The 27,873-nt window shown below is 37.7% G+C and overlaps 1 protein-coding gene across 2 annotated transcripts in view; it reads right to left on the reverse strand.

Moving 5' to 3' along the window:
- Positions 1-501: 501 nt before the first annotated feature.
- The window catches only part of LOC124261401 (PDZ and LIM domain protein 3-like), a 28,047-nt gene continuing 675 nt past the window's right edge, over positions 502-27,873 (reverse strand). The window contains exons 2-9 of one of the 2 annotated variants that reach the window (XM_046695719.1): positions 14,061-14,212; positions 12,702-12,843; positions 10,013-10,209; positions 8,830-8,906; positions 5,680-5,788; positions 4,755-4,840; positions 3,505-3,601; positions 502-3,043 (exon numbers count right to left, since the gene is read on the reverse strand). In XM_046695719.1, the coding sequence (XP_046551675.1) occupies positions 3,040-3,043; positions 3,505-3,601; positions 4,755-4,840; positions 5,680-5,788; positions 8,830-8,906; positions 10,013-10,209; positions 12,702-12,843; positions 14,061-14,212 (864 nt within the window). In that variant the 3' untranslated portion in view covers positions 502-3,039. Of the gene's footprint in view, positions 3,044-3,504; positions 3,602-4,754; positions 4,841-5,679; positions 5,789-8,694; positions 8,907-10,012; positions 10,210-12,701; positions 12,844-14,060; positions 14,213-27,873 lie in introns of both variants that reach the window. The other variant, XM_046695718.1, reaches the window with a different exon arrangement.

Here is a 27,873-nt window from a genome sequence, read left to right on the forward strand (position 1 = left end):
TTAGGCTCAGTATTATTCGTTACACTGTTATAATGAGACTCAGTATAACAGTGTAACGAATAATACTGAGCCTAAGTTTACTTAGACTGTAATCAGGGCAACCACACATGGTCCAGTCATTAAGTCCCCACCATTGACTGGGCAGAGGTGCATGATAGTGGTTTGAATCCAAGTTTGTCCTGATGGTCCTTGGTCAGTCACCATATCTATGCTCAGTCAAACCCAGGTCTTTGATGTGATAAGCAAATGCTTTAACCACTAGGATATCCCACTGCCCATGTTAAAATAGCAAACACCACACACTGCTAGATTGGTTGGTCAAATTCTGTGTTCTTGTATGTACTCATACCCTACCATGTGGGCTGTTGCTCAGATTATCAGCCACAGGTTTGTCTGTTCCAGACTTGATCCTTTACAGGCTGCAATGATCTACCATGAACATTTCAATAATCAAAAACCACTCGCTTTGCTAAGAGAAGGAAGAAGGAAACACCAGCACTATTGAAAACTGAAAAAGCAAAATTTTATTGCCATATTTTGATATAATGGAACATTCTGGCCCTACTGATTTGAACACAGCCACCCTGTGTTTTATAGCACCAATGTTAGCACTCCGCTTGTATACATGTAGCCAATAGCATTGATATGCTATAACAGCCCGTATACATGTAGCCCATAGCTATATGGTATAACAGCCCATCTCACTTGCAGATGCTTGGCTGTTCATGAGATGGTGTTTCTTTGTTACTCTTCCAAATGGAACTGTAAGTGTTTGTGTCACAAACATCTACCAATAAATATAAAAAATACATGCTTTCAATATCAAAATCAATGTCTAGGACATGAATGCCAAACATAAATAATTTTTATCATTGTTATGAATTATCCAAAAACATGTACTCACAACTCTAAGTCCTAAAAAAATTAAAACTTGACATGCCTAAACTTATTCTTTGGTTAGTACCCTTAATGGTTGTGAAAATATTTTCACCAAAATATTATGTAACTTCAATTATGAAATTATCTGACTCCATATCCAGACAGCAAAATAACAGAAATATATGAAATATTTTTAAAGAATATTCATACAATATTTCACAAAACAACATTCCAGGTTAAAACATCTTGCAAACTGAAACATACACACAAATGGATAACACATTGCACCTTATTAAACAGGAGAGTTGACCATTGAAATATATAATGTAATTATGACCATGATGATTGAAAGGATTACAAATAAAAAAAAGAAGCTTTAATTGATTCTTACTACAAAAGTCTCTCTATTAACTACCTAAAAATATCAATTATATTCAAGACCAGACAAACTTAATATTTGAATATTTTACTGATAACTTAATATTTTGACACTATTTGTTCTCCTTGCATCTTCTCTCAACTATGATTGCTCTGAAAATGAACCTTAAAAAATGTGATATACACAAAAATTACAGTAATATGCACATAGCAATAATAAATTTATTCAGTGAATAAATAATTTCTCCCTCTTTCCTCTTAAGATAAATATATAGAAAGAACAATTCATTAATTTGTCTGGCCGATAATGATTTTATATTAACAGAAATATTGATCTAATACATACATAACAGATCTACTCTGATAGTATTTACAATGTTACCCTGTCTTGACGTTCTGCTTTAATATCTTTTGCAATGCTATCACCACTTGTATCACAGGAGTTTAAACTTCACTTCTTATTTTGCTCATCACATGTTCATTATGACTCGATAAATATATGCATAAACCATTATGCATCTCATAACAATCATCACTTATAACATCTCATAACTATCTCACATCTGTGTGTGCATTGTTGGGATTCAGAGTTACTTCCCTTACAATTTGTAACAAATGAACTTACCCTTGCTTAGTTTACCATTCTTTGCAACTAGGAGTTACTTCCCTTTACGAGAAAGCTGACTTGGGAAAAACTAGGTTAGGATTTCAAACCATTTGTAAAGTAAATTAACTTATTTCACCATTTAGGCGACCAAATGATTGTTTTGATCTGTTTGTTGTTTTCTTTCAATAAAAAAATACCTTTCAAAAGGAACACCGCATCACAAAACACATACTTGTATTGTAAACAAACACAATCAGTAGAGCTGTTGAAAGTTGTTTGAGCAAAAAATTAACATAACACTGCTTACATCTTGCTAAAAAAATAAACCTTGCTTTCAGAACAGAAACAAGTAAATACAGCAGAAAAACACAAACCATGAACACTAAGAGGGCTTTGTGTAGAAATCATGGAACACTATCATGAATCATGTCAGCTATTTATTTTTTTATTTTCCAGATGTCGAAATTATCTTCAAGTTTGCACTATCAAATTCTTGTCATAATGGAATGAAAGAAATCATACCATAGTAATATTGTTTTAATATGTGATGTTTATAGTTGTAAACAGTACATAAGCTGGCATTTCTTAAGGACTAGGTAGCAGAATACCTTCTGGAAACCAGTCATAGAGCTGCTAATATACATTGACAACTGTACCATGATAATTGCATTGTAAATGCCTTTTGGGCATGGATAATTTAGCATATTTGTCCCGGGAAAAAGGATTTGTTTTTAAAACAATTGTTGTGATAAATAAACAAAATACAGAATTCCCAAATAAAATGGATGTAACAAACTAAAATTTGTTGATATGTAGTGACAAAAAAATATCAGATCTCTTGACACCTTTTGTCAAAAGGTGATTCACAGTCATGACACAATGAATGAAAGTAAAATTGAATAAACAAGCTCCACGTCAGATGAGGATGAATTTGATGACAACCCTGTCTAAACTCAGCCGATAGGGGAGACAACTAGGGAATAAAGCTGAGGTGTCTCTAGCTTCCAGATCTATTGTAATGCCTTTTTCATCTTATCATCCCCATTATCTACAAGTGAACTCTTCTATATGCTATGACTGGTCAGTCTATGGAAGGAAACAGGGATGACAGGCTGGGCTGGTAGTTGGTCTGGGAGGACTTCTTGCACACAACTTGATAATCTTCAACAAAATATTTACCTGTAAAAGCAAATATTCCAAACATTAATATAACTAAATATATGCATTGTAACATTAGGCCAGACCAATTTTATGTCTTGTTCTACGGATCCGCCGGTCGTAATCAAGAATAATAAAAATAATAAAAATGATTTTCCCTTCTCAAAAAATAAAAACCTAATGTTTTTTATTGGCCAAAAATGTATTGCCAAAAGTAAAACACTTTTAGTATTTAAAAGGAATATTACTTTGACTGGTGATTTTTAATTTTATTTTTTTTCCCTTCTGAGGACATAAATCCGTAAAACAAGAAATAAAATTGGTCTGGCCTTAAGACATAAAACAATTGTCCTAAGTGTCTAAGTATTCACAATCAATATTCAATGGAATCAATATTCAACAATGACTTACAGTAGCTTTTCAATCATCTTCATCAAAAGTTATTATATGTCCTTGTTCACGCAGACTCACACAGGACTCACCTGTAGACCGGTACAGACACCATGTCAGGCCCTGGGGCCTGGGCCCTCTGTCTTGCATGGGTTTCACAGTACAGCTTCTCCTCAACCACGAAGTAACCTGTAGCACAAATAAAACACACATGTAGGACAATGTACAGTATGTTATAACTAACAACAAAATCTGTTACAAAACTTTTTATTCACTTTTTCAAATCACAAGCAGCATGTGAATGAGTTTATCTGAAACTGATCACTTGATCAATTTGATCATCATCATTAACATCAAATCATCATCATAAACCTGCATCGTCACTGTTGTTGCTGTTATCATCATCTTCGTCCTCCTCCAAATATACTTCTGTTTGTCCCGAAGGTTGTGAAGCTATCCCTCAAATTTCTCACCCCATGACTTGTTTGTGAGTGAGTATAGTTTTACGCCACACTCAACAATATTCCAGCTATATGGCAGCGGTCTGTAAAGAATTGAGTCTGGACCAGACAATCCAGTGATCAACAGCATGAGCATCGATCTACTCAATTGGGATACAATGACATATGTCAACTAATTCAGCGAACCTGACCACCCGATCCCGTTATTCACCTCTTACGACAAGCATGGGTTACTGAAGATCAATTCAAACCCAGATCTTCAGGGGTCTATTACTTGTTTGTGGCAAGCATAGTATGACTAATCATTCTCTTCCCACAGAGGTTATTTGTCATATCTTCCTACGAACCTCTGTTCTAATACGGCCATATTTCCCGGTCCTCGTAAAATCCCTAGCGGCAAAAAATCGCAACACGAATTATGTCCCTTCTTTCTATCCAACCAGAACACGTGTTACATCGACTTAAATCCAACCTGACTAATGTAAGCAAGTATGGGGCCACAAATATCCCTCTTCTCTGTCAGGGACTTGTGTTAATGTGACACACAAGACATTTAATGATAAGCTTGTCCGTTGTCAACGAGGGCGATGGTGTCGCCATTGATCCGCCATTACATGACTGAGTTCTCTGTCTAGAAGAAACTTTTGCGCATCCCGCATGGGAAGATGTTCTAATTTTCCCGAAGCATGCACAAATTACTGAGGCCTTGCAAATGATCACTTTTGAAACAACATCACTGATTGCACAACTAAATCTGATTGCAACCAATCACGAATTATGAACACTCGCACCATGAAAGGGCTGTATTAGAACAGAGGTTCATAGGAAGATATGACAAGTAACCTCTGTGGGAAGAGAATGATGAGTAATATGAAACGTACCTTTCTGTTTGAGGTTCATACCACATGCTGCACACTTGAAACAGGCCACATGGTAAGGAACTCCATTGGCTTTCACAATCACACCCCTGAGAACAGATATAAGAATTTGTTCCATTTCATATTTCAAAATTAATAGATAACAATTCTTGTTAAATGTTTATTCAATAAAAATAGTTTTCAGGAGAGTAGTATCAAAAATGGAAAAGGCAAAAGAGACAACTATATCAATATTGCTTAATGTAAAAATCAGCCATATTACAATATTACGTTAATATACTCAGGGGAACAAATAAGGGAACACATGAAAGTACAAGTGTTCCTTTATTCTGTTCCAGGTTCCTTCACAAGGCATGTATTGCACTGTGAGTGAAATTCTGGAAATAAATAAACGAACACTTGTACTTTCAGGTGTCCCCTTAGTCATTTCCATAAGTATATAACTTGTGCTCATGGTTTACTTATATGGTTCATTACCTTACAATGTACATACATATAAACGTGTACAGTGTAGGGCTGGGACGGGTAACCCAGATAACCCGGACGTGTGGGTAATGAGTTGGGACCCGCCGTCTCAATACCCGGACCCATCATGATCATGTGACTAATAGATTCAACAATGTAAATATGTTATTCTTTCATGATTAAAAGGTTGTATTGTTTTTGAAGATTTAGACATAATTTACAATCACCTCTTTTGAATATAATACATGATAAAGATATTGAGATTTTAGCCTCCGAGCTGAAAAATATATTGCCATTTCTTGCAAATTTGATGTCAGGAATTAACATAATGGGTACCCAGGTAGGATAGGGTAATAGGGGGTGGGGTGCCCGGTAGAAAATTTGGACCCGTCCCAGCCCTAGTACAGTGTATGTTAAAGAGTTAACATGCTTCTGAGGAATGGAGTACCAGATTCACACTTACTGAGCAAGCATGTCACAACCTCCGCATCTCATGGACGGTTGCTGAGGCTTCTTCTGACTTGCAGGGAGAGCAGTTGGAGCTTTTACGGACCGGAATCCTGCTCCTGATTCTGAAAAACGAATGCTTCATCTAAACCTTATCACCAGGACAAATTTAGGAACAGTAGAAACTGAAAACTGAGAATTTGAACACTTTTCATTATAAATTGTATAACATGAGCACATTTAAATTATTGAACTTGTAGACAAAATATTATGATTAAAATATGTTCATCAAATTGTATATATTGACCGATATTATGTGATATTTTGACCTTAATCTTATTGGTGCCAGATGTTGTTAATTCAATCAATACAAAATGCAATGAATACAAACAGCAATTCCACCAACACTACGTGATACACGAAGCAAGCACTGCAAAATAAGGCTCCTGTGTCATAAAGCTACTACAGCAATTTTCAAAATAATTTTTCCAAATTCCTTAAATTTGCAAGTTTAAAAAAATCTATTTTAATAAAGAGGCCCAAACAAACAAAACAATTTACACGTTAAACATTTGTTTGTAGTTGACATCTGATCAGTAAAATAATAAATTAAAATTTTAAATGACAGGTTTGAACTCATTGAGATGTTTTATGTAGTTATCAGTAATATCTGAGACATATCACAAGGCTATGTCAAGTCAGAACCTCAGTCTGAGGGAGTCCCTGGGCAGGGCTCACATCACGTTTTAACTTCAATGCAACAACCAATGACTGTTGTCAATTTCATAGGCAAATCACAAAATGCTTCGAATATGTTGGACTGTAATAAAAGTGCCCTTGCTCCTATCCCATTTAGAAGATATTGTCTTCGATATTAACTATATATATCCCACTAAATCTTCTATTGTGTTTTAAAAAAACCTGATATTGTTACTGCAGGCAATATATTTGTGTTTGTCACTACCATGACACTAAGAGCAGTGTGGTCAAGCAGTCACATGACAGTCATGTGACACTGAAGCCCTCTTATTTGAGGTCTTAACTTAACATGCAGGACGAAATGCAAACCAACTCAAAAACTTCAAACACAACAACACACAACAGTTCAGCACTTTTTCAACTATTATGTTAATTTTAAAATGTTAACATGTTATATTTCCATGCAAACTCTTACAAATCAATCATTGTTAAGACAATAGATTTCTTCTTAATGTCCACTCATGAGGTGCATTATTACTAATCTTCGCGGGCAGAATATCTTTTAAGACAGGGTTCAATTTCACTGGTTTAAAATATGGTATCTGTTATTAATTTTCTTAGCTAGAAAATTGAGTTTGAAGGCATGTTGGTAATCTGTACACAAAACATGCATAAATTATCACCTGTTAGGTTAGGTTACCATGGTAACAATATTGGTCCATTTCCTAGTAATAAATAATGTTCTTTTAGTATCATCTTAAAAATTGGTGAGTGATATTTAAAAAAATGACAATAGAAATACTCAGTAAATAGATGAATTATACCTTAAGTAAATACAGATGCTAGGTCAAATGAATGATCCCCCTTGATAATATATAATCTGCTGATAATTGTGAGACATTTAGAAAGCGATACATCGAGGGATGGAAGTCACACTACCCTAGTTCTATCAAAATCAGCTCCAGATCAACATAGAAAGGTTTGCAATAAACATTACAATAATGGTCTGATTGGCTGTTCACCCACTGAAGCCGATATTTGACGCTTATTGGGTATTTACCAATTTCTGAAACACAGCGATTCTGAAAACTGATTTTCTGTACTGAGAAAAAAAGGTGTCATTTGTCTGGTTTTGAGACACAAGGGAGATAACTTCAGGTTCTCAAAGGCTAGTGCCTTTATCAGGGTACAGATATACACTGTGAGCAACTGTGGAACAAATGAATATGTTGTGACACCATCTGTGTATTATAGTTTGTCAAAGCTCTCAAACAATACTATCCTCAGTTGTTCAACTCAACTTCAACAAAAAACAAGAAAGAACTACAAATTCTGAATACCTACATTTCTGATTCCATTATGTTACTGTAAGTCTTTTTCGCACAAATGGTTATAAATCCTTTAGGTGCTTCATATGTACTAATATGGGTGTTTCAGACTAAATCATGGGTGTTTCAGACTAAATCATGGATGTTTCAGACTAAATCATGGATGTGTTCCAGATTGAACCATAGGTGTATCAGATCAAATCATGGGTGTTTCAGGCCAAATTATAGGTGTTTCAGGCCAAATCATAGGTGTTTCAGACTAAATCATGGGTGTTTCAGACTAAATCATGAGCATTTCAGACTAAACCATGGGCGTTTCAGACTAAATCATGTGTGTTTCAGATCAAATGATGGGTGTTTCAGACTCAATCGTGGTGGTTTCAGACTAAATCGTGGGTGTTTCAGATCAAATGATGGGTGTTTCAGACTCAATCGTGGTGGTTTCAGACTAAATCGTGGGTGTTTCAGATCAAATAATGGGAGTTACAGTTTAAATCATGCATTTCAGACTAAATCATGGGTGTTTCACATCAAATGATGAGTGTTTCAGACTAAATCGTGGATGTTTCAGATCAAATAATGGCTGTTTCAGATCAAATCACAAGTGTGTTTCAGCTCAAATAATGGCTGTTTCAGGCTAAATCACAAGGATGTTTCAGATCAAATAATGGCTGTTTCAGGCTAAATCACAAGGGTGTTTCAGATCAAATAATGGCTGTTTCAGGCTAAATCACAAGGGTGTTTCAGATCAAATAATGGCTGTTTCAGGCTAAATCACAAGGGTGTTTCAGATCAAATAATGGCTGTTTCAGGCTAAATCACAAGGGTGTTTCAGATCAAATAATGGCTGTTTCAGGCTAAATCAAAGGGTGTTTCAGATTATCCCATTAACACACAGCCACATGATGCCAGTCCCAGATTGGTCAGCAATACCATCAACTGGATGAGGGGTATTCTGTTTGAGAGCCCTGACAATGTAGTGAAACATGCAAACCAACACATACGTGGCAGCTCGCCCTGCTCCTCTAAGTTATCCTGCAGGGCCTTGAACGTGCGTGACTGAACATGCGGGTTAGTGTAGCCCTTATATTCGGGTTCCTGCCCGTCTGGGGTCTCCTGGAAGCGTGCACTCTCCTGACCTTGCTGTTCTTCTCCACCCATGGGTTGGTAGGTCCCACTCATCCGAGCACCCACGTCAGAAGTACTCACATCCAACCTGGGACAAGAAAACAAACGTTCAAATAATTTTACTGACCAATATGTTGAGATGCTGGGGTTCTTATTTTTTCTTCGGAACATTGTACTGCATTTAAGAAACACCTGGGCCCCAATTCCATAACCATGAAAGTGCTAAAACTCTTGTAAGGCTAGTTAAAGTATAGGTATCACAAAAGTCATAGCACTATGCTGCTTTGTGAAAAAGCCCAAGGCTCTAATGACATCAACTAGGTGTCATATCAAGATTGAGAACTGCTGATCTCAGAGCAGTGAACAAATTATTGGCCATTCCATTATGATGCCATGGCTGGTCTCCTTTAATGTTTATTTGTTTGTTGTTTTATGAAACAATCATTAGGTCTGCTGGCACTTCCTTGCCCAATCAGGGGGTTGGGGTAGCCTTACGGTTTAAGCATTCGCTCATCACGCCAAAGACCCTGGTTCAATTCCCCACATGGGTACAGTGTGTGAAGCCCATTTCTGGTGTCCCCCGCTGTGATATTGCTGGAATATTGCTAAAAGTGGCAGTTGATAGCAGTTGAAGTTCTAAATACAAACCCCAATATATTCAGATATTCAAATTCACGCCAGTTGATTAATTTATGCTAAATATTTTCCACCATTTCCCTATATTTCCCTAAGGTTATTACAGAGTTTCATCAAATGTTCATTTAAGTAATGTACAATAATTTTTAATGGTGATAAATATTCGACAGTTTCAAAAGACACCTGACAACTGTCAGCCGCCATCCCGTATTCCCCAACCTACTAGATATCATCCTTATTGTGTCAATGTTTACTCATGGTCCTTCTGTATGGAGCAAGCCAAATCACCCAGAGCAACCACACCCTACTGTCAACACAAACTGATGAGTCATCAATATACGTGGACCCCTACCACATCCAGTAGAGCAATCAATACCTGTACTATACACCACACAGGTGACAAATGCTGAGTGTATACAAGGTAATGATTGATCCACCTGGTATAACTGTCCTACATGTACAACCTGACTTGTGCTGTATAGGGAAGATGTGAAACACAGGGCAACGAGGAATGATGATGATGATGATAATGATGAAGCATTCGTTTCTGAAACTTACTTCTCCATCTCACGTTGTATACCAGCCGTTTGTGAGGAGTAGGTAGAGGCGATGTTTCCTGCTGAGTAGAGCCCGATGGGCGTGTTATACTGTGAGTGGACGACATTGGGCGTGGCAGTCTTGCTCCCACCACCACCAGCTGCAGCACCAAATGGCTTCGCTGCCCGGTTGTGAGTGCTGCCTATTCTGCATGGTTCCTGGAAGACAATCGACCATTCTTGATCACAAGAAGACACATAATGAGTGAGTGGGTGAGTGGGTGAGTGAGTGAGTGTGGGTGGGTGGGTGAGTGTGAGTGAAGGTGGGTGGGTGAGTGAGTGAGTGAGTGAGGGTGGGTGAGAGTGAGTGAGTGAGTGAGTGGGTTGGTGGGTGGGTGGGTGAGTGAAGGAGCGAGCAAGCGAGCGAGTTTGGGGTTTGACACCAATTTGAATAGTAATCCAGTTACATCACTGCGTGTCATGTAGATGTCGCCGGAAAGTCTGATGTGATACAGGTCTTACATGTTTACCATTTTATGAAGCCTAAGAGCGTAAGCACTGTGTTGACAGACCTAGAAACATTTCAAGGACAACAATGATTCAAACCCACAATCCAACTTTTAGGATACACCAAGAGGAGGTAACTCTACACAAAGAACAGAGGCGTGTTCAGAACCGCGAGGGCCCGCGAACGCTAGTGAGCGCTCGATCCTGAACGCCTGTGCCTGCCTGAGCCACTCGGCCCTTTCCGTAACCTCCAAAAAGAAGACATAGAGGATATTTTGTTAATGTTGTCAAATAACATGTATATGTCATCGAGTGGTCTGAAAAAAGTTGATATGTTCACTAGTTGCGTAACCATTGACAACATTAACAAAATATTCTATTTATTATATTTTGATCATTGTTTATAAATGATCGAGACATCGATTTCGTAGTTCGCGTTTCGTAGTTCCAGGCAAAAGTGATATTCTACTCAGTGAAAATGACAATACCATTTTTATTTTCACCAATATTTACAGTATTTCACCCTTAAGAATATAATAAAGAAGCTATTCGGCTTGTCCCGGAACAACACGAGTTGGTCAGGAATGGTTTATTGTAACCAAGCCCAAGCGTCTGTTCAGGGTCGATCTGCGAAGCCGCAGGAGGCAATCGCGAGGGCGCTCGCGGTTCTGAACACGCCTCTGGTGTCTTCACATGCTCTCACATCCACAATGGGTGACCTGTGAAGATCCGGGTTAGAATTGATCTTCAGTAACCCATGCTTGTTGTAAGAGGCGATTAACGTGATCGGGTGGTCAGGCTCACTGACTTGGTTGACACATGTCATCATATCCCAATTGCGTAGATCGATGCTCATGCTGTTGATCAGTGGATTGTCTGGTCCAGACTCAATTATTTACATACCGCTGCTATATATCTGGAATACTGCTGAGTGCGGCATAAAACTAAATTCACAGTGAGTGAGTGAGTAGGGTTTTTACGCCGTTTTTAGCAATATTCCAACAATATCACTGCAGGGGGGACACCACAAATGGGCTTCACACATTGTGCCCATGTGGGGAATCGAACCAGGGTCTTCGGCATGAGGAGCGGACGCTTTAACCACTAGGCTACCCCACCTCCCCCACTAAACAATAAGTACTTATCCTACTGCAGCCAATGTCATAGGTCCCTTAGGCATATAAACATTTTCCAGTGGTGGGGGTTTAGTAATAATGATTGATGCTCTCTATATGTCCTGTGTTCATCAATGCTGTAAGAAAATACTTGGTCTATAACAACTGACAGACAGTAAATTTCAAATTCTTTCTTCATTATGGTTGTCAAAATATAAAGGAAGATTGTTTGGAACAGGGTAATCCGTGAGTCAACTTCAGTAGAGTACTGAACTAGAAATGTGACTTTAAGTGGATGAGTGAGGGAATGGGTTTTATGCTGTAGACCTATTTTATCTGTAGTAAGGTAGTCTAATATAGAGAAAATACTTGTCTCAGGGGTGGAAATAACTTTAAAATTGCTAGTGTACTCCGGTACAGTGGCACATGTAAAATCACTTGCCCTGATAATATTTCCACTATACCGTCCGTTTTCTTGTTGATTTTTTAAATAAACAACATAATTAACATTGGAAAGTCAACTGGACACCGGTACAGCATGATATACAAATTTGCTTGCCCGACAGAAAAAAACACTGGACTCGGACGTCGGGCAATGGGTTATTTCCACCCCTGTGTCTATGTAAGTATATGTACATCCATGGGCAAAAACTTTAGTTTTTGGTACAGTGGACAGGTCATTTGATATGGTAAATGTGAAAACCTGGGAAATGAAACTTTTGGCTGAATAGTTTATGCTCCTGATTATCTCCTGTTATTGGTGTGGGAATGTTTCTTCATAAAATTTCATGTTTGGTTCAATGTATAAATATTAATGATATAAATGCATAATGATTGTCAAGCCTGGCTGGTTACTGCTGCAGAACAGCATCACGACAAAGAGTATATACATTCACCCTTCAAATGATCAGAGAGTATATCAAATAGATGACAAAATGATGCTGGGGGCCCCCCGGACAAAGTAACCTTAGTGCTAAGACTGTCATAAGTCTATGTTAAAGTATGGGAGTTACAACCACCTTAGCTCTAATATCCCTTTGTACAAGGGCATCAGGTTCAGTCTGCCTGTAAAACACATAACATCCTTACAGACTCGGGCTTGTTCATGACGAGGGATGTCTTCTGTACGGGAACAAACTCCTCTCCTGTTGCTGCAACGATGGGTTTGAGTTCAGCTGGTCGGAGTGAGGACAATGGTGTGACTTGTGGCTTCCAGATCTTCACTGCTCCCCTATGACATACGAGCAGTTGTTAGGCAGCTAATATATCAATGCTGCATTATCATTGCATAATGGATGCATTATGTATAACACCATTATCATCAGGCAAGCCTGTAATGTAGCACAGACTTACAATTATTACCATAATATTATGTTTATTAGGCCAGGGAAATTATCTTCTAATCTTATGGCAAAAGGCAAAATGAATGTGTTTCAACTCCATAAAACTGTTCAAATATTAGTTTTATTAACAAGAATATGAGCAAAATGAATAAATGATATCATTACAAATTAAATACAAATTTTATTACTTTTGCAAAATGTAGATTTGTCCATTAAACAAGTAATTCATTCAGTCTGGCCTTAGTCTTTTACTATTACTACTGCTATTATTACTATCATCGTGAGTTTCGCTAATAGCACTACACATAGCAATATCAAGATTGTATCACAGCATTGTAGCATCACTGGGCAGCACATGGCATGGAGTACGTGATTATCCAGTATATTGTACCTCTATTCCGTTCATAATGACATACACCTCAGACCCCTTTCCCAATATACCATTGTTTTGATTCCAGTTCCACATCACTCAAACAGATGTCATAAACATTCAGTGCTTTTATAGAAGGGTGATATACCTCATACTTAACACTACTTTCACATTTAGTATTAACATACCAGCGGAATATCTAATAGCACAAGAACTTTATCTTTCACAGGAAAATCAAAGACATATTGCTGCCGACCAAACGCATATGGACACTTGTAGCTTTAACTCTTAAGAGAAGGAAATAACAGTTTGTTATGCTTCAGTCAACAGTATTAAAACTAATACTAAACTGCTGGCCAATCAGACCTGGTTCAGACATACCATTCTTTGACAGCAACTATCCATACTTTTGAAGTCAATGACCCACAATCAACTAAGTGACACCTAAAAGTTAGGGCACCCTGACACAAAGCCCACAAACAACAGAAGTCGATCTAATTCTGACACACAATCAACTAATCTTAATATTACAGCCAAAAGTCGGTCACATATACTGTCCATACTCAGCAGCCATTATGACCATCTGATCCCCATTCCAATCCCCTTGAGGGTATTGGGCATCCATGCTGAGCAAGACCCAGCATGACGTCAGCACCAACACTCTCTGCTGCACTGTATTAGCTATGTTCATTCTAGCACCTGATATATATCTAGCCGATCTATTCTCCAGCATACCTGGCAACAAGCATGTCGATGTTATTTCCTGACCGAACTATTTCCATCTTGGCATTTTCATGTGTCAAGTTGTCTGTGTTTGCTGCGTTGATTCTCAAGATGGCGTCTCCCGCCTGAAGGCCACACCGCTCGGCAACGCTGTTTGGTTGAACCTGCACAGAGAAACATCTTGTAAATTCACTAGAAATGTGAAATCAGAAGTACAATAATAACAGAAGTTACAAATATGACACCTCTTCTGCACGAAGGTCACATTCAAAGCATGAGCAATACCTATCACAAGTATGTAATTTGGGGAGGTATCTGGAGCTGTTCAAGGGAGTTGAAATGATGAGAGTCCTAACGGGTTTCCAAAACACATTATCTTCAAAGCAAAGTTGTATATTAGCATTCAGTTTATACATACGCTAATAACAAAGACTACATATGTTCTTTAGAAAGGGGCCTTAAATGACCCACAAGTGCTGTGGAGAGTACTCCTTTAAATATAAAATGATGCTAGTATGAAAGTTTCAAAAGAAAAACAACTACATGATGTTAAACACATAGAAATGAATTGCATGAAATTTCCTGTATAGATGAAAATAGAAGTATTAAACTTACTGATACCTGTATTCATTTTGTCACAGTGAGTGAGTGAGTGAGTGAGTGAGTGAGTGGAGTTTAACATCACTTTCATGGTATTTATATTATATTAGAACAGTGTGACTAGGCCACAGAGTGAAACCCAAAGTAATGCCGGTTTTCGACATTGTGCAAAGAAACTCAGAACAAAACCTCTGCACAGAAGACGGACCATCTATACTCTCCTGTATCAACAGAGAAATGTAGTGGTGGATAGTTCACACACAGTCTACATGAGTTGAATATTTTTCAGCACAGCCATAAGATGAGAAATGAATCTACACCAAGATGTCTTGCACCAATTCCAAAACTGACACATACATGTCCTTCCTGTCATATTTGTATAAAAATTCCATTTTCCATTTAAGGCTCCATCATCACTAACAAACATCCTTTGTTTCCTTCTTAAAAATAAACACTCTTGTATTAAATATTCCTAACTGTCATGAAGTGCTGGTTATGCAGTATGTCCAACTACATGTCTACGGTCTCTACCACTCTCCTACACTCCCTTGTTAAAACATCAGATATTCAGCTACTACCATAATATGTTACCTCTTAAGTAGCTTAAGGTGATGAAATCCTAAATCAGTGTCTCCCTATATATTAATAACTACAATGTAAACTGTAGAGAAGACAGACGGTCGACTACAGTGTCAAATATTATCATGATTACTTTATTAGAAGTGGAGACTTGGATATTGATGAGAAGAAATTAAGTATGGACTGACATCTGCTTCATGTGTTATAATAGTGAACAAACATTCTTTCCCAAAAATTGCAACAGTGTTTTATTCAGCAGTAAATATTGTTGGGTCATCAGGGCTCGATTTAGTACTTTGTTACCCAACTTTGCAACCCAATATTACAAAGTGCAACCTAATCCTTCATCAGGAAGAAGGAGTAAGGATATACTCCGAAACATGAAGGAGTAAGGATATACTCTGAAACATGAATCAGGATGAAGGAGTCAGGATATACTCCGAAACATGAATCAGGATGAAGGAGTAAGGATATACTCCGAAACATGAATCAGGAAGGAGTCAGGATATACTCCGAAACATGAATCAGGATGAAAGAGTCAGGATATACTCCGAAACATGAATCAGGAAGGAGTCAGGATATACTCCGAAACATGAATCAGGAAGAAGGAGTAAGGATATACTCCGAAACATGAATCAGGATGAAGGAGTAAGGATATACTCCGAAACATGAATCAGGATGAAGGAGTAAGGATATACTCCGAAACATGAATCAGGATGAAGGAGTCAGGATATACTCCGAAACATGAATCAGGATGAAAGAGTCAGGATATACTCCGAAACATGAATCAGGAAGGAGTCAGGATATACTCCGAAACATGAATCAGGAAGAAGGAGTAAGGATATACTCCGAAATATGAATCAGGATGAAGGAGTCAGGATATACTCCGAAACATGAATCAGGATGGAGTAAGGATATACTCCGAAACATGAATCAGGATGGAGTAAGGATATACTCCGAAACATGAATCAGGATGGAGTAAGGATATACTCCGAAACATGAATTAGGATGAAGGAGTAAGGATATACTCCGAAACGCTCATAATAAAGAAGTTGTCTTCCTTACAAATAACTTGCAACAGTGAAACTCTAGCCATGCACACTCATACATACACAGATAGGTATGAAAATGAATGCTACATGACACCATCATGACATCATGTTGCACCCAACATGGAAGCTCAGCAGGTTGGAATGAGATCATGTTCCAGCTAAACCTCCGAGTGTCTATCTGTGCAATGTGTACATAGCTATATATACCCACAGCCTTCAGGCATGTGTGCACTCACTGGGCGTACCACTTGCCCATACTTCTGTCAAAGGTAATGAGTAATATAGGTCTCTCAAATTTTGGCTACAACTGCTTTTCTTAATTTATAATTTTATTTGTGAAAAATCTGGACAAGTAGTTGAGAAAAAACAATAATACAAAACAAATTTTAGATTATTTTTTTTCTGAATATTTTGCAAATCAATGTCTGTTTAACTTTTCTAATCTCATAAGTTAGCGTGACCTATCATCTTGGACTTTAACCAACATATAACCCTGTTGTTTAGCAGTTTAACCAACTGAACTATTCTGGGTGTTCAGGACATGTTGATTTTCATTCATTGGAGTAAAACACTTTTCAATTTTTAGGGTTTGAGGAAACTGTAAATGAGGCTGAAAAAAACTCGGCAAATACGTCAATGTAACCGTCAGATTTTAAATGAAGTTACTAGACACAATTATTGTTTCCTGTTTTTAAGTGATCAGTATGGTTGTGTGTGATTTTCTCATACAATGGCCAGGAAATAGCAATCCCTTTCACAAATGGTTGACCTTTGCTTTGTGCTCTACTGATGCAGCTGATACAGATGTACTTGATTGGTATCACTAAAGACAAGATTAATGATGATTGGTTATTTCCTCATTTATATTAGGGGCGGTGGGGTAGCCTAGTGGTAAGAGCGTTCGCTCCTCACGCCGAAGGCCCGGGTTCGATTCCCCACATGGGCACACTTTGTGAAGCCCATTTCTGGTGTCCCACGCCATGATATTGCTGGAATATTGCTAAAAACGGCGTAAAACCATACTCAGTCAGTCAGTCAGTCATCATTTATATTACGTGATTTATTGTTTACTGTTGTTATGTCTGTACCTATTAAAACTCTGAAAACTATGAATGCGTTTCCATATTATTGACAACTTTTATGTGATATTACACTTCAGTATAGATTCTTATACCTTTGTCTACACTGAAATGTTGCATCAAGATACAACACAGCAGTTGTCACCCAAACTGTATCCTATCTTTCTTATTACTCATCAACTTCTCAAATGCCAATCAAACAGGTTATTGTTTCTGCCAAGGAGTCCATATTCCAGTTGAATGATAGTGGTCTGCGAGTGAGTGAGTGAGTGGGTGAGTTTAGTTTTTATGCCGCTTTTAGCAATATTCCGGCAATATCACGGCGTGGGACACCAGAAATGGGCTTCACACATAGTGCCCATGAGGGGAATCGAACCCGGGCCTTCGGCGTGACGAGCGAACGCCTTAACCACTAGGCTACCCCACTGCCCTGATAGTGGTCTGTAAACAATCTGGACCCGACAATCCAGTGATTGACATTATGAACATCAGTTTGCCCACATGGGTACAACGTGTGGAGCTCATTTTTGGTGTTCCCCGCCATAATATTGCTGGAATATTCCTAAATGCAGTGTAAAACCATACTCACTCACTCACTCACTCACACGACAAGCATTGGCTGCTGAAGATTGATTTTCATCATGATCTTCATCTTGCTGATGCAATTTCACATCAGCATATAACCTCACTGTATGAACTTCCTCAATACTGTTGTGTAACAATCTGGTCACTTCCACTTCCATTATCATGATAATACAGCCCTTTTATCATGTCAGTCTTTCAAGAGGCTTTGGTCATATCTATTATTATTTATTATTATAGGATATTTATATATTCGCACATATCCACACAGCTAGTACATGCTCAAGGTGATGTAGGGCTAGGGCTAGAGTATAAATGAGCACAGCCCTTGTCATGCATGTTTAACATATTTCAAAATATTTTTAAAATTCAGTGACATGTTTTCCTCCCATCTTTAAGTACAGGATTAGAATATTATTTTAATTATGTAGTTTTAATCGGTACAGCTTTGTACCGGGGTGATTTAAACAATGGGCACAGCTGAAGCTATTTGTGGTTCATGTACCAGGACAGACAATGATGGGAACCCATTGAAATAAGATTGTGTACAGGACAATCACTACAAACTTCCATCTTGGATCTGAACTTGTGCATGAAGATTAGAGTTTGATGAATTTATCATACTGTTTGAAATATGCTGTTCACTCGCGTTTATATTTCCTGGATTTGACAGATGGAAGGTGGGTGAAGATACCTTGTGACACTGTTAATCAGGTGTCAGGCCCTTGGGCAGCATTAATCTTAAATATTTTACCTGACATCAATGAAATATGTTCTATTCTGATACGAGAAGAGAGAGAAAGAAAAAGAGACAGACAGACAGAAAGAGAGAGAGAGAAAGAAAAGGAAGGTCAGATCATGTTTCATTCTGATACAAGGAGAGTGAAAAAGTGTGAGAGAGACAGGGAGAGAAAGAGAGAAGGGGAAGGTGAAATCATGTTTCATTCCGATACAAGGAGAAAGTGAGGGAGAGATAGAGGAGGGTAAAAAATGTTTTGTTCTGAGAGAGAGAGAGATATTTATTCTTGTGAATTATTTTTTTGAACACAAAAAAATATAGACCCTACCACACCTACAATTAGTTATAGCTATAACTAGTTATGCCACAAGTAGCATAATTTTTGATGTTTCCATTTTATTTCTATCCACTTCATTTCGTACTCTTCACAATGATGCATGTGTTGTGTGCCCCACAGACACTGCCATCTGTAGGATTCATGCTCAAGCTACAAAAGCCTGGCCTGCTGACCTCACACTGTACAACCTCTGACCCTGCCCCTGATCTAAGAGGAAGGATCACAAAGACCCTTTCATACAGGCTATTTCCCTGGCAAGAGGTGTGTCGACATTCCAAAGTGAAACACAATATAGTCTGTGTACAATACATGTATTCCCCACAGCCTGACACCTTACTCAATATTCCCTCATAACACAATATGCTACAGAGAAAACCTCAAGGGAAAGATGTAAACATAAAAAATACTTCACCATCATGCACAGAGCGAGTAAACATTGTCTGATCGGTTGAAAAACACTGACCTAATTATTTACTTGAATATATATTTCTTTATCATATTACTCTTTATAATAAAACCATCTATGTCTTGTTTTACAATTGAGCCTCCTCGGAACAAAAACTTTGAAAACACATTTTGTTTGTTAATTTAAACTGGAACAGTGTTTTTAGAATGCTTCCTCAAAATCTGAAAATATTTTTGAACCTAGCATATCACATCCTGATTGCCACAATACTGTTAAATACGGATATAATATGGTCTGGATCAAAGGAAGAACTGAATATCATGTGACATGATGATTCACACAAGTTCCGCAGAAATAGTTACAGAATTACTTGTTCAAAATTGTAATTCAACAAATATTAAAATTATATTACAACCTAAACTGATATTATTCTGTTTCTTTACTGAATAAAATTCACTCCAACACAACATTAATGATATATCTAGAATAATATAAAAGATGTCCTTAAACCACCTCCACATAAAAAATACCACTTCTATTCAATTATAAACTTTACAACTTAAATGTAATTTTTTATTTAAATAAAGAAGTTTAGAAGTACTCATCATTTTCAGTGAATCTGGACATATAGTATTGTAAACTTGATAGTAATTCTATGTTTGTTCCATGGTCTGTTTGAGAACATAACAAGCTACCAACACCTTATTTGTATCATGTAAAATGATAAGGTCAATAAACAATCTACAATAAACAAAAGTGCACAACATAAACACACACACATCTGCATCACCAAGCCCTATTAGCTTGTTAGCTGTCAGTGTATCAGAGTTGAATCCGAGCCCTCCAGACAACCCGTCACCATCAGCAGAACCCTCTGATAATCTGTGTGTCTGGAGACCACCTGTTTCCACATTCAATGGCCTGCAGATTCAGGACATTCTTTAAATGCTTCCCCGTTATTGCTGATAGTATTCTAACTTTCATGTCATTTCACACTCAAACTATTTTGTTGTCCTCCTCTGTAGCTATCAACCTGTGACTATACTTTCATGCATCATTTCAGGAGACGAAGTGTGTGTATTGATTGTAGTGATTTGGTTAAAGGCAACCAAAAAAATTGTCTGTGACAGCGACATATCTATATCACAGTTAGAAATTGTGTCAACGCTAAATAATGACATTGCTTTTAAGTATCGAACTGAGAAAGTGACTCGGTAAGAAGAACGTTTGGTGAAATAGACAAATGAAATTATATAAACAGTTTATTTACTGTCATAACATATAAAAAGCTCGCCTGAGATATCAACAAAACATTATGAAAATAGCTCACACCAAAGCCTTCACCGAAAGTATTCACCAGACAGCCCGCTTCCAAGTTATGCGTACCTATTTCACTGCGCACATGCTATGAGCGCAGCCCAGCTGTTGAAACCCGTATTCCCCAGAAAAGTCTGGGAAAATTAGTGAAACGTTTGAACTCCGATTTCGCGCGTTTTTTTTCATCGCGTTATTTTTCAACTTTATAAGTTGAATTTGCATTTTTGACGCTTTGTTTCGGTAAGTCCATACCGAAAGGTATCAGAATCTGCAAAGTTGTGTTTTACGTTGCATGTGACCTTTAAGCAGTGTGGTTAATGGTAGACTATCATTGTATTGTGTGTAACCACAATTCCTTCTGGCTCATGAATAGCCCATAACCTGTAAACAAAATTACTGAAAACTCATGTCTCGTTGTCCTAGGCTGTTAATATAGATAAATGTGTTTGCAACAATGGCTACTGAGGCTGAACTTGTTTTAAACTTCAAAACTAAAAAATTAATATTTGAATAAAACAATAAAGAATTAAAACTGTGCCCTTTGTTCTGCCAACAAAATATATGAAATGTTCAAAAATCAACTGCTGCAATAAATATAAATATATTTTCAAATATTAAGATTTAAACTTCAATGACGCCCATGTCCTGAGGTGTTTGACATGCCATCAAGTAGGGAGAATTAAGAGATGAGTCGTCACTGACAGGTTATGTTCACATCTGTAATCTCCTTAATCCCTCATAGCCTCTTTAGTCACACGTGGATTAACAGATTAAAGCCTGTGGTAAGTGGATAATCCATCCATCCACCTTGTCAATAATTGCTTGGATGTCTGTAGTTTATTTTTGGAAAGGTAATTTTACTGAAACATGTTTGCTTCTTGATGCACAGTCTACTTGATAATTTCAAAACTAAGCAGCCATTTATAAACTTGGCTGACTTTTTAAATAAACAAGAACTCTCGTCATGATATACTACTCAAAACAGTTTAAGAACTGCTAAATTAGATGCAGTAATGTGAAAATATGTCGGGTGTTTTGTAACTTCTTTTGAATAGTATATTCAAATAACAAACAAAACAATTAAAAATAGAATTATGGTTTAGTGGAAAATATCACATAAAAATAATAAAAGGACATCCTTTCTGACTTATATAAATCATAAAGAAATATTTTTCATCCTATTTCTCAAAACCAAATTTGTTAAAAAAGCACAATTCCTGCACAATAGCTCTAGTCATCTTTGGTGTCTTAGACATAGGTTACCTACATCAATGAAACATGCATACATCATTAAGTGTGAGTATGGTTTTAAGCCACTTTTAGTAATATTCCAGCAATATCATGGCAGGGACACCAGAAATGGGCTTCACACATTGTGCCCATGTAGGGAAACAAACACTGGTCTTTGGTATGAAGAGAGAATGCTTTACAGACTAGGCTATCCCCCTGCCTCAAAGAAAATGTTTTTAATTACTTTAATTAGGAGTCTGACTTAAGACTTCAATCATCCCAAGTCCTTCAGACAGAACCCCCACTCCAGTAGGACTGTATCAAGGGGCTCCTTAATTCACCAGTCACTAATCCACTCACTACAGTCACCTAATATTTCCATTAAATGCAGTAGGCCTGCTTCACATGCCCAGTGACTCAGCTGTATGGAGTTTTAGGGAGTCATAAACTGGCTGGTAACAGTTTGTTATTGTGGCTAGTGACCACTTGGGGGAGAAGGAGGGGCACTCGACCTGAACATTGTCTCATCCTCCCTGTAATTCTCCAGACAAGTAAGTGACTCACATCCCACTCATTCTGGTAACAGTACTTGCCATTTTCAACTGGCCCTTGAGGTCACATTAATGTTTGTTTGGGTTTACCACAACATGCAGCAATGTTCCAGCTATGTGGTGGCGGTCTGTAAATAATCAAGTCTGGACAGACAATCCAGTGATCAACAGTATGAGCATCAATCTATGCATAGGATATGATGACATGTCAACCAAATCAGCGAGTCTGACCACACGATCCCGTTAGTCGCCTTTTAAAACAAGCATGGGTTGTTGAAGACCAATTCTAACCTGGATCTTCACGGGTATGTCACACGAGCGTGAGTGAGCAAGCGAAGCGAGCGAGAGCGAAAGTTGCTTTACACTGCATCAACCATTTTGCAGCTTTTCGTGTCCGTTAGTTTTCATTTCAGTTAACATATGAGTGATGTATTTCAGTGAGACAGTGAGGGTGTAAATTTAGGTATCATTCATAAAAGGATGAAAACACCATGTCTTCTTTGATTCAGAAAACATTTCAATCTCATAACATCCAACAGCCTTGTTAAAACAGAGGGCATGCGAGATGAAGTTTCTATTTCAGTTTACAATATGATGTTGGTATAATTTATACAAAGATGAAAATACGATGATTTTGTGAATGTCTTTGATATTTCAATCTTATTCCATCTATCACCCTATTTATATTCAGGGTTCCATTCCACAAACAGATTAATTTGTTTCTCCCATAATTTAACACTGGCTTACGACAGTCGTAGTGCTAAGAGTGCTTAAGGGGCAAGGGCCCTTATCTTTCACTCAGTACCTCCCCACATCAAGGGCGGTGGGGTAGCCTCGTGGTTAAAGTATTTGCTCATCACACTGAAGACCCGGGTTCAATTACCCACATAGGTTCAATTTGTGAAGCCCATTTCTGGTGTCCCCACCATGATATTGCTGGAATATTGGTAAAACTAACAGCGGTGTAAAAAGTGGTCTAAGGACACCACCATAATCTGTTCAACCCTACTTCCTTTGTCAGAATGGTCATTGATCAGTATTTGATGTCAATAAAAATAAAAGAACAGTTTAACAGTTTTTCAGTTCTAACGAAACTGACAAACCATCTCCACCTACAACTGTCCATGGCCTGTCCCCAAATGAAAGTGTCCCCCAAACCCAGCCACCATGTAAACAGCAAGCAAATCCCTACCCCATTCACAAGCCACCCTCTTTGTTGTGTAGCACATTAGAAATGCTATATGGGTATGAATGGCTCTACCCAGTCGAGCGACTCAACATACTGTCACTTGACCTTAACCTTTGTCTTCAGTGAAAGAATGTGCACCGGTAGTCCGGAGTTGACAGACATAGATAACCCAGCTCAGCAAGCCACTGCAGTTTCATCAGGATCCTATCTGGCTTTAACTTTAATGGCATTCCTCAAATCACTGACCCCTGACCCAGTCAGGTCAAAGGTCAGATGTATTCTGGAACGGATGATAAGATTTGCCTCGATGTTTATCAAACTTTTCCTGGAGTGGATGATAAGATCTGAATACATGTTTATCATATATTATTTCTTACAAATTTTAAGAGGAATTTTTTTCTTCAATATAATATATTTTTTCAAGTAAGTACTGAAGGCATATGTATACGTTAAGTGTCATGGTATTTGATTCAATTATTACATGATAATTAGTTTCAATCATGCATGGAGTGTATTTAATTAATACAGAGAAAAAAGCCGACGCAAATGGCATCTTTCTCAGCTCTATAGACACTTGGTTACGACAATATTGTGTGAACCAGACTTCCATGGAGAGGAGGGCTAGGTAAACTCCACTGACTATTCTATAATGGCCTAAACCAAAGATGGCAAAAAAATTACCATCATCGCTAATGTACTACAGTCGTCATCAAGATGCAATAGGGCCAAAAGAAGAAAAGAATATGAGCGAGTGTGTGTATGTGGTATTACATTCTTGTAGCTGACATGATGAACAAATGCTTTCACTACTTGGCTGCCAACCTCTAAAAACTCTCTACAACCAATCATTTAGCTTTATGATTCTGCAGAAGTAGTTGACGAGAAAACACTTTTGTGTGATACCTGAATTCTAAGTACCTGATATATGTACATTTGGGCCAAATTACCATCATCAAAGTGAAGAATTTTAAATCTTCCTCAGCATGCATTGTAACCACCATCACCATCAGCCTGTAGCATCTAAGGCAATATCACTTTAAAAAAACCACAATAATGTATCTCCCAAATATACCAATGTTTGAAAACATAATTAAATCTGCCACTTGCTGAGGTATATGTACATACAGGTTTATATTTCTCTTAAAAATGTGTCCTTGTTTCGCATAAAACAATTTGTCAAAATAGCTAGTATAAAATGAAAAAGGTCTTATTTCTGACACTGTTCTCAGAAATATAGCACTTTCATAGACAGTGTGAGAAAGTTCACAGTTTCCCTGTTTCCTTAAATAAAGTTGTGAAAGTTGCTTCATAATAAACACAAGCTTCATGGCTAAGATCCAACACTGGACATGAATTACATTGTTATGGCTTTATTGCATATGCACATACCAAAATGTGGTACTGTGGAGACTCTTTCACATTCAGCATTAACATCCCCCAAAATAAGCCATCAGTAACTCACAAAAGTACACCTATTTTTAAAAGAAAAATTACAGTCAAATATTTCAATAATTTATGTTTAGTTAGGTTGCCATTCTGACTTAAAAAGCAAAAAATATATATCCAAGATATACCAGCTCTGAAGAACACCAGTTACACTGACATTTTTCGTCACCATGACGACAACATATGTCAACACCAGCACCTGACAGACAGCCTGAGAGGTGAGATGTTACCACTGAGGATAACATGACAAGATACTGTGAAGTGATCCCAGTTATGCCTCAATATGACCCCTGACCTGACCTCTGACCTGTACCGACTGTCGCATGCTGTTGAAGTCTTGTTAATGGAGGCTGAAGTATGGTTAACCAGCCACAGCAGCGGTCAGAGAGGGGGGGACACAAGAGGGATGTTAACACTATAATCTTGTCTATTGTTTAAATAAAACTAATTTGTGTAGCTTGTTGTTGATTCATTTATTTTCAACTTTGTGCATGGTTCAAGACTGTAACTGTTTTGACGGACATTCAGTAAGGGGGCGTTGGGGCAGCCTAGCGGTTAAAGCGTTCGCTCGTCACGCTGAAAACCTGTGTCCGATTCCCCACATGGGTACAATGTGTGAAGCATGTTTCTGGTGTCCCGCACTGTGATATTGCTGAAATATTGCTAAAAGTGGCATAAAACCATACTCACTCACTCATTCCGTAATCGAGTGCGTGAGTGAAAAAGGTCTTAAGTCACTTTTAGCAATATTCCAGCAATATCATATTACTCATTGTGCCCATATAGGGAATCGAAACCCGTTCTTTGACATGAGTGAGTATGGTTTTTTCACCACTTTTAGCAATATTCCAGCAACATCACGGCGTGGGACACCAGAAATGGGCTTCACACATTGTACCCATGTGGGGAATCGAACCCGGGCCTTCAGCGTGATGAGCAAACACTTAAACCACTAGGCTACCCCACCCACCCCTTTGACATGATGTGGGAACGATGTAGCCACGAGGCTACCCGCCACCCCCAGCTGCATTCCGACAGTCTTGAACAAGTGATACAGTTACACGATACACCTATAATATACCTGACATAAGTACATACAATTACCTGTGTATATCACTATAATTAGAGTACCTGTATGATTATGGTCGATCGAGGTCACCAGCTGTCACAGTTCACATCTCAACAGGGGATGTCAACATATAACACTAATATAGCAGTATATTTTCAGGGTCAACTCTGTACTGGTACAACTTTATGCATATTGCAGGGTATGAAACTCCCAAACATTTCAGCCAGACCACAGGGCTGGTTAGATGTAAAACTTGCCAGCCCTGACCAAAACTTACCTGCCCGCAAATAATTTAGGCTTGACAAGCGACGCAGTTTATCCTCCAATTGGAATTCATCATTTATTTTTACGAGTGAATTAATAATGATATATTATCCTGCAATATGATGAATATCTTCATATACATGTCTAAATTTTAACCCGACAGTCGGGCAGGAGAATTTGAGAATCTGGCAGTCCGTGTTGAAAATAACCCAAATAACGGGATTGGGCAGGCAGGTATTTCGAATGCTGCATATTGATAGTAAATAGATAATCAACAGCCCAAAAATGTTTTGCACTTATTAAAAATATGACAAACAAAGACAACGAAAAGGCATCAAATTCCATCTTAAACATTAAATTGAGTCAGCTTAGTTCACATTTTGTATAAAAATTGCAGGTTTACATTGGAAAATTTTATCTACAAACATACAGAATAACTGAATTTATTGATTATTATTTTTATTGCTATTTTTGATATGCTGTGATACATTTAAGTCATTATAAGTCGATAATAAAATTTCCAATCAATGACATCCAGAACCTCAACACTTCATTAATGAGTTTAACTCTGTCATTTCATTGGACAGCCAACATTACAACAGGCACAACTTATCCGGAAATATGTACATACTCAAGGATTACAGAGTTCAAGAATATAAAGAATTGAAAAGTTCAAGAATATAAAAAGGAAATGAGGAGCTAAACAATTCTCATTAGAGATGCTGGGAAACTGAAATACGAGCGTCCCATTTATTTGTCACAAAATGCTAAGAAACTAGATTTTTGTGGCCTAACTGTCATGTTTACATTTATAGAATGTATAATTATGTCATCCATAACACCTCAAGATAAAATAACAAAACAAGAACTAAAAATAGGAATTTATCACCAGCATCCACTTTGGTGTAAGTTTGTAATGATCTTTTCCTGACAAACTGATAAACATTATCTTTTATCAGGAAATGCCCACTTAATGAGAAGCAATTATATGGTATCGCTGTTACATACGTAACTGAACAGTTTTCCCACTGACTTCTAAAAGAATCACTAGTGGAATTTCCTGTTCTTTCTACACCCACCACTCCTCTACATATTTCTGCTGTCAAAGATTTTTTTGTATTTATTCCACTACGGTAGCAACCTGTTGTTCAAAGGTATCCTATTTCCCTATCACCTGGTATAGAAATGCAGCTATTTCCAGCATAAACAATGTTGCAAATGTTTGAACAACATATCCATGTGCCAATGTTATATCTTTACGTAGTGTTAGGCCTGGAAACGAGTATCCCACCTAATACTTTGTCATAACCCCCAATATGTGGTTGCCGGCATTGTACAGCCCCGTATCATATTACACAGTTGATGTCTATATCACTTCGTGAGTA

This window comes from Haliotis rubra, unplaced genomic scaffold (assembly GCF_003918875.1).
Source record: "Haliotis rubra isolate DU_JTF1 unplaced genomic scaffold, ASM391887v1 Scf8, whole genome shotgun sequence".
Taxonomy (NCBI): Eukaryota; Metazoa; Mollusca; class Gastropoda; order Lepetellida; family Haliotidae; genus Haliotis; species Haliotis rubra.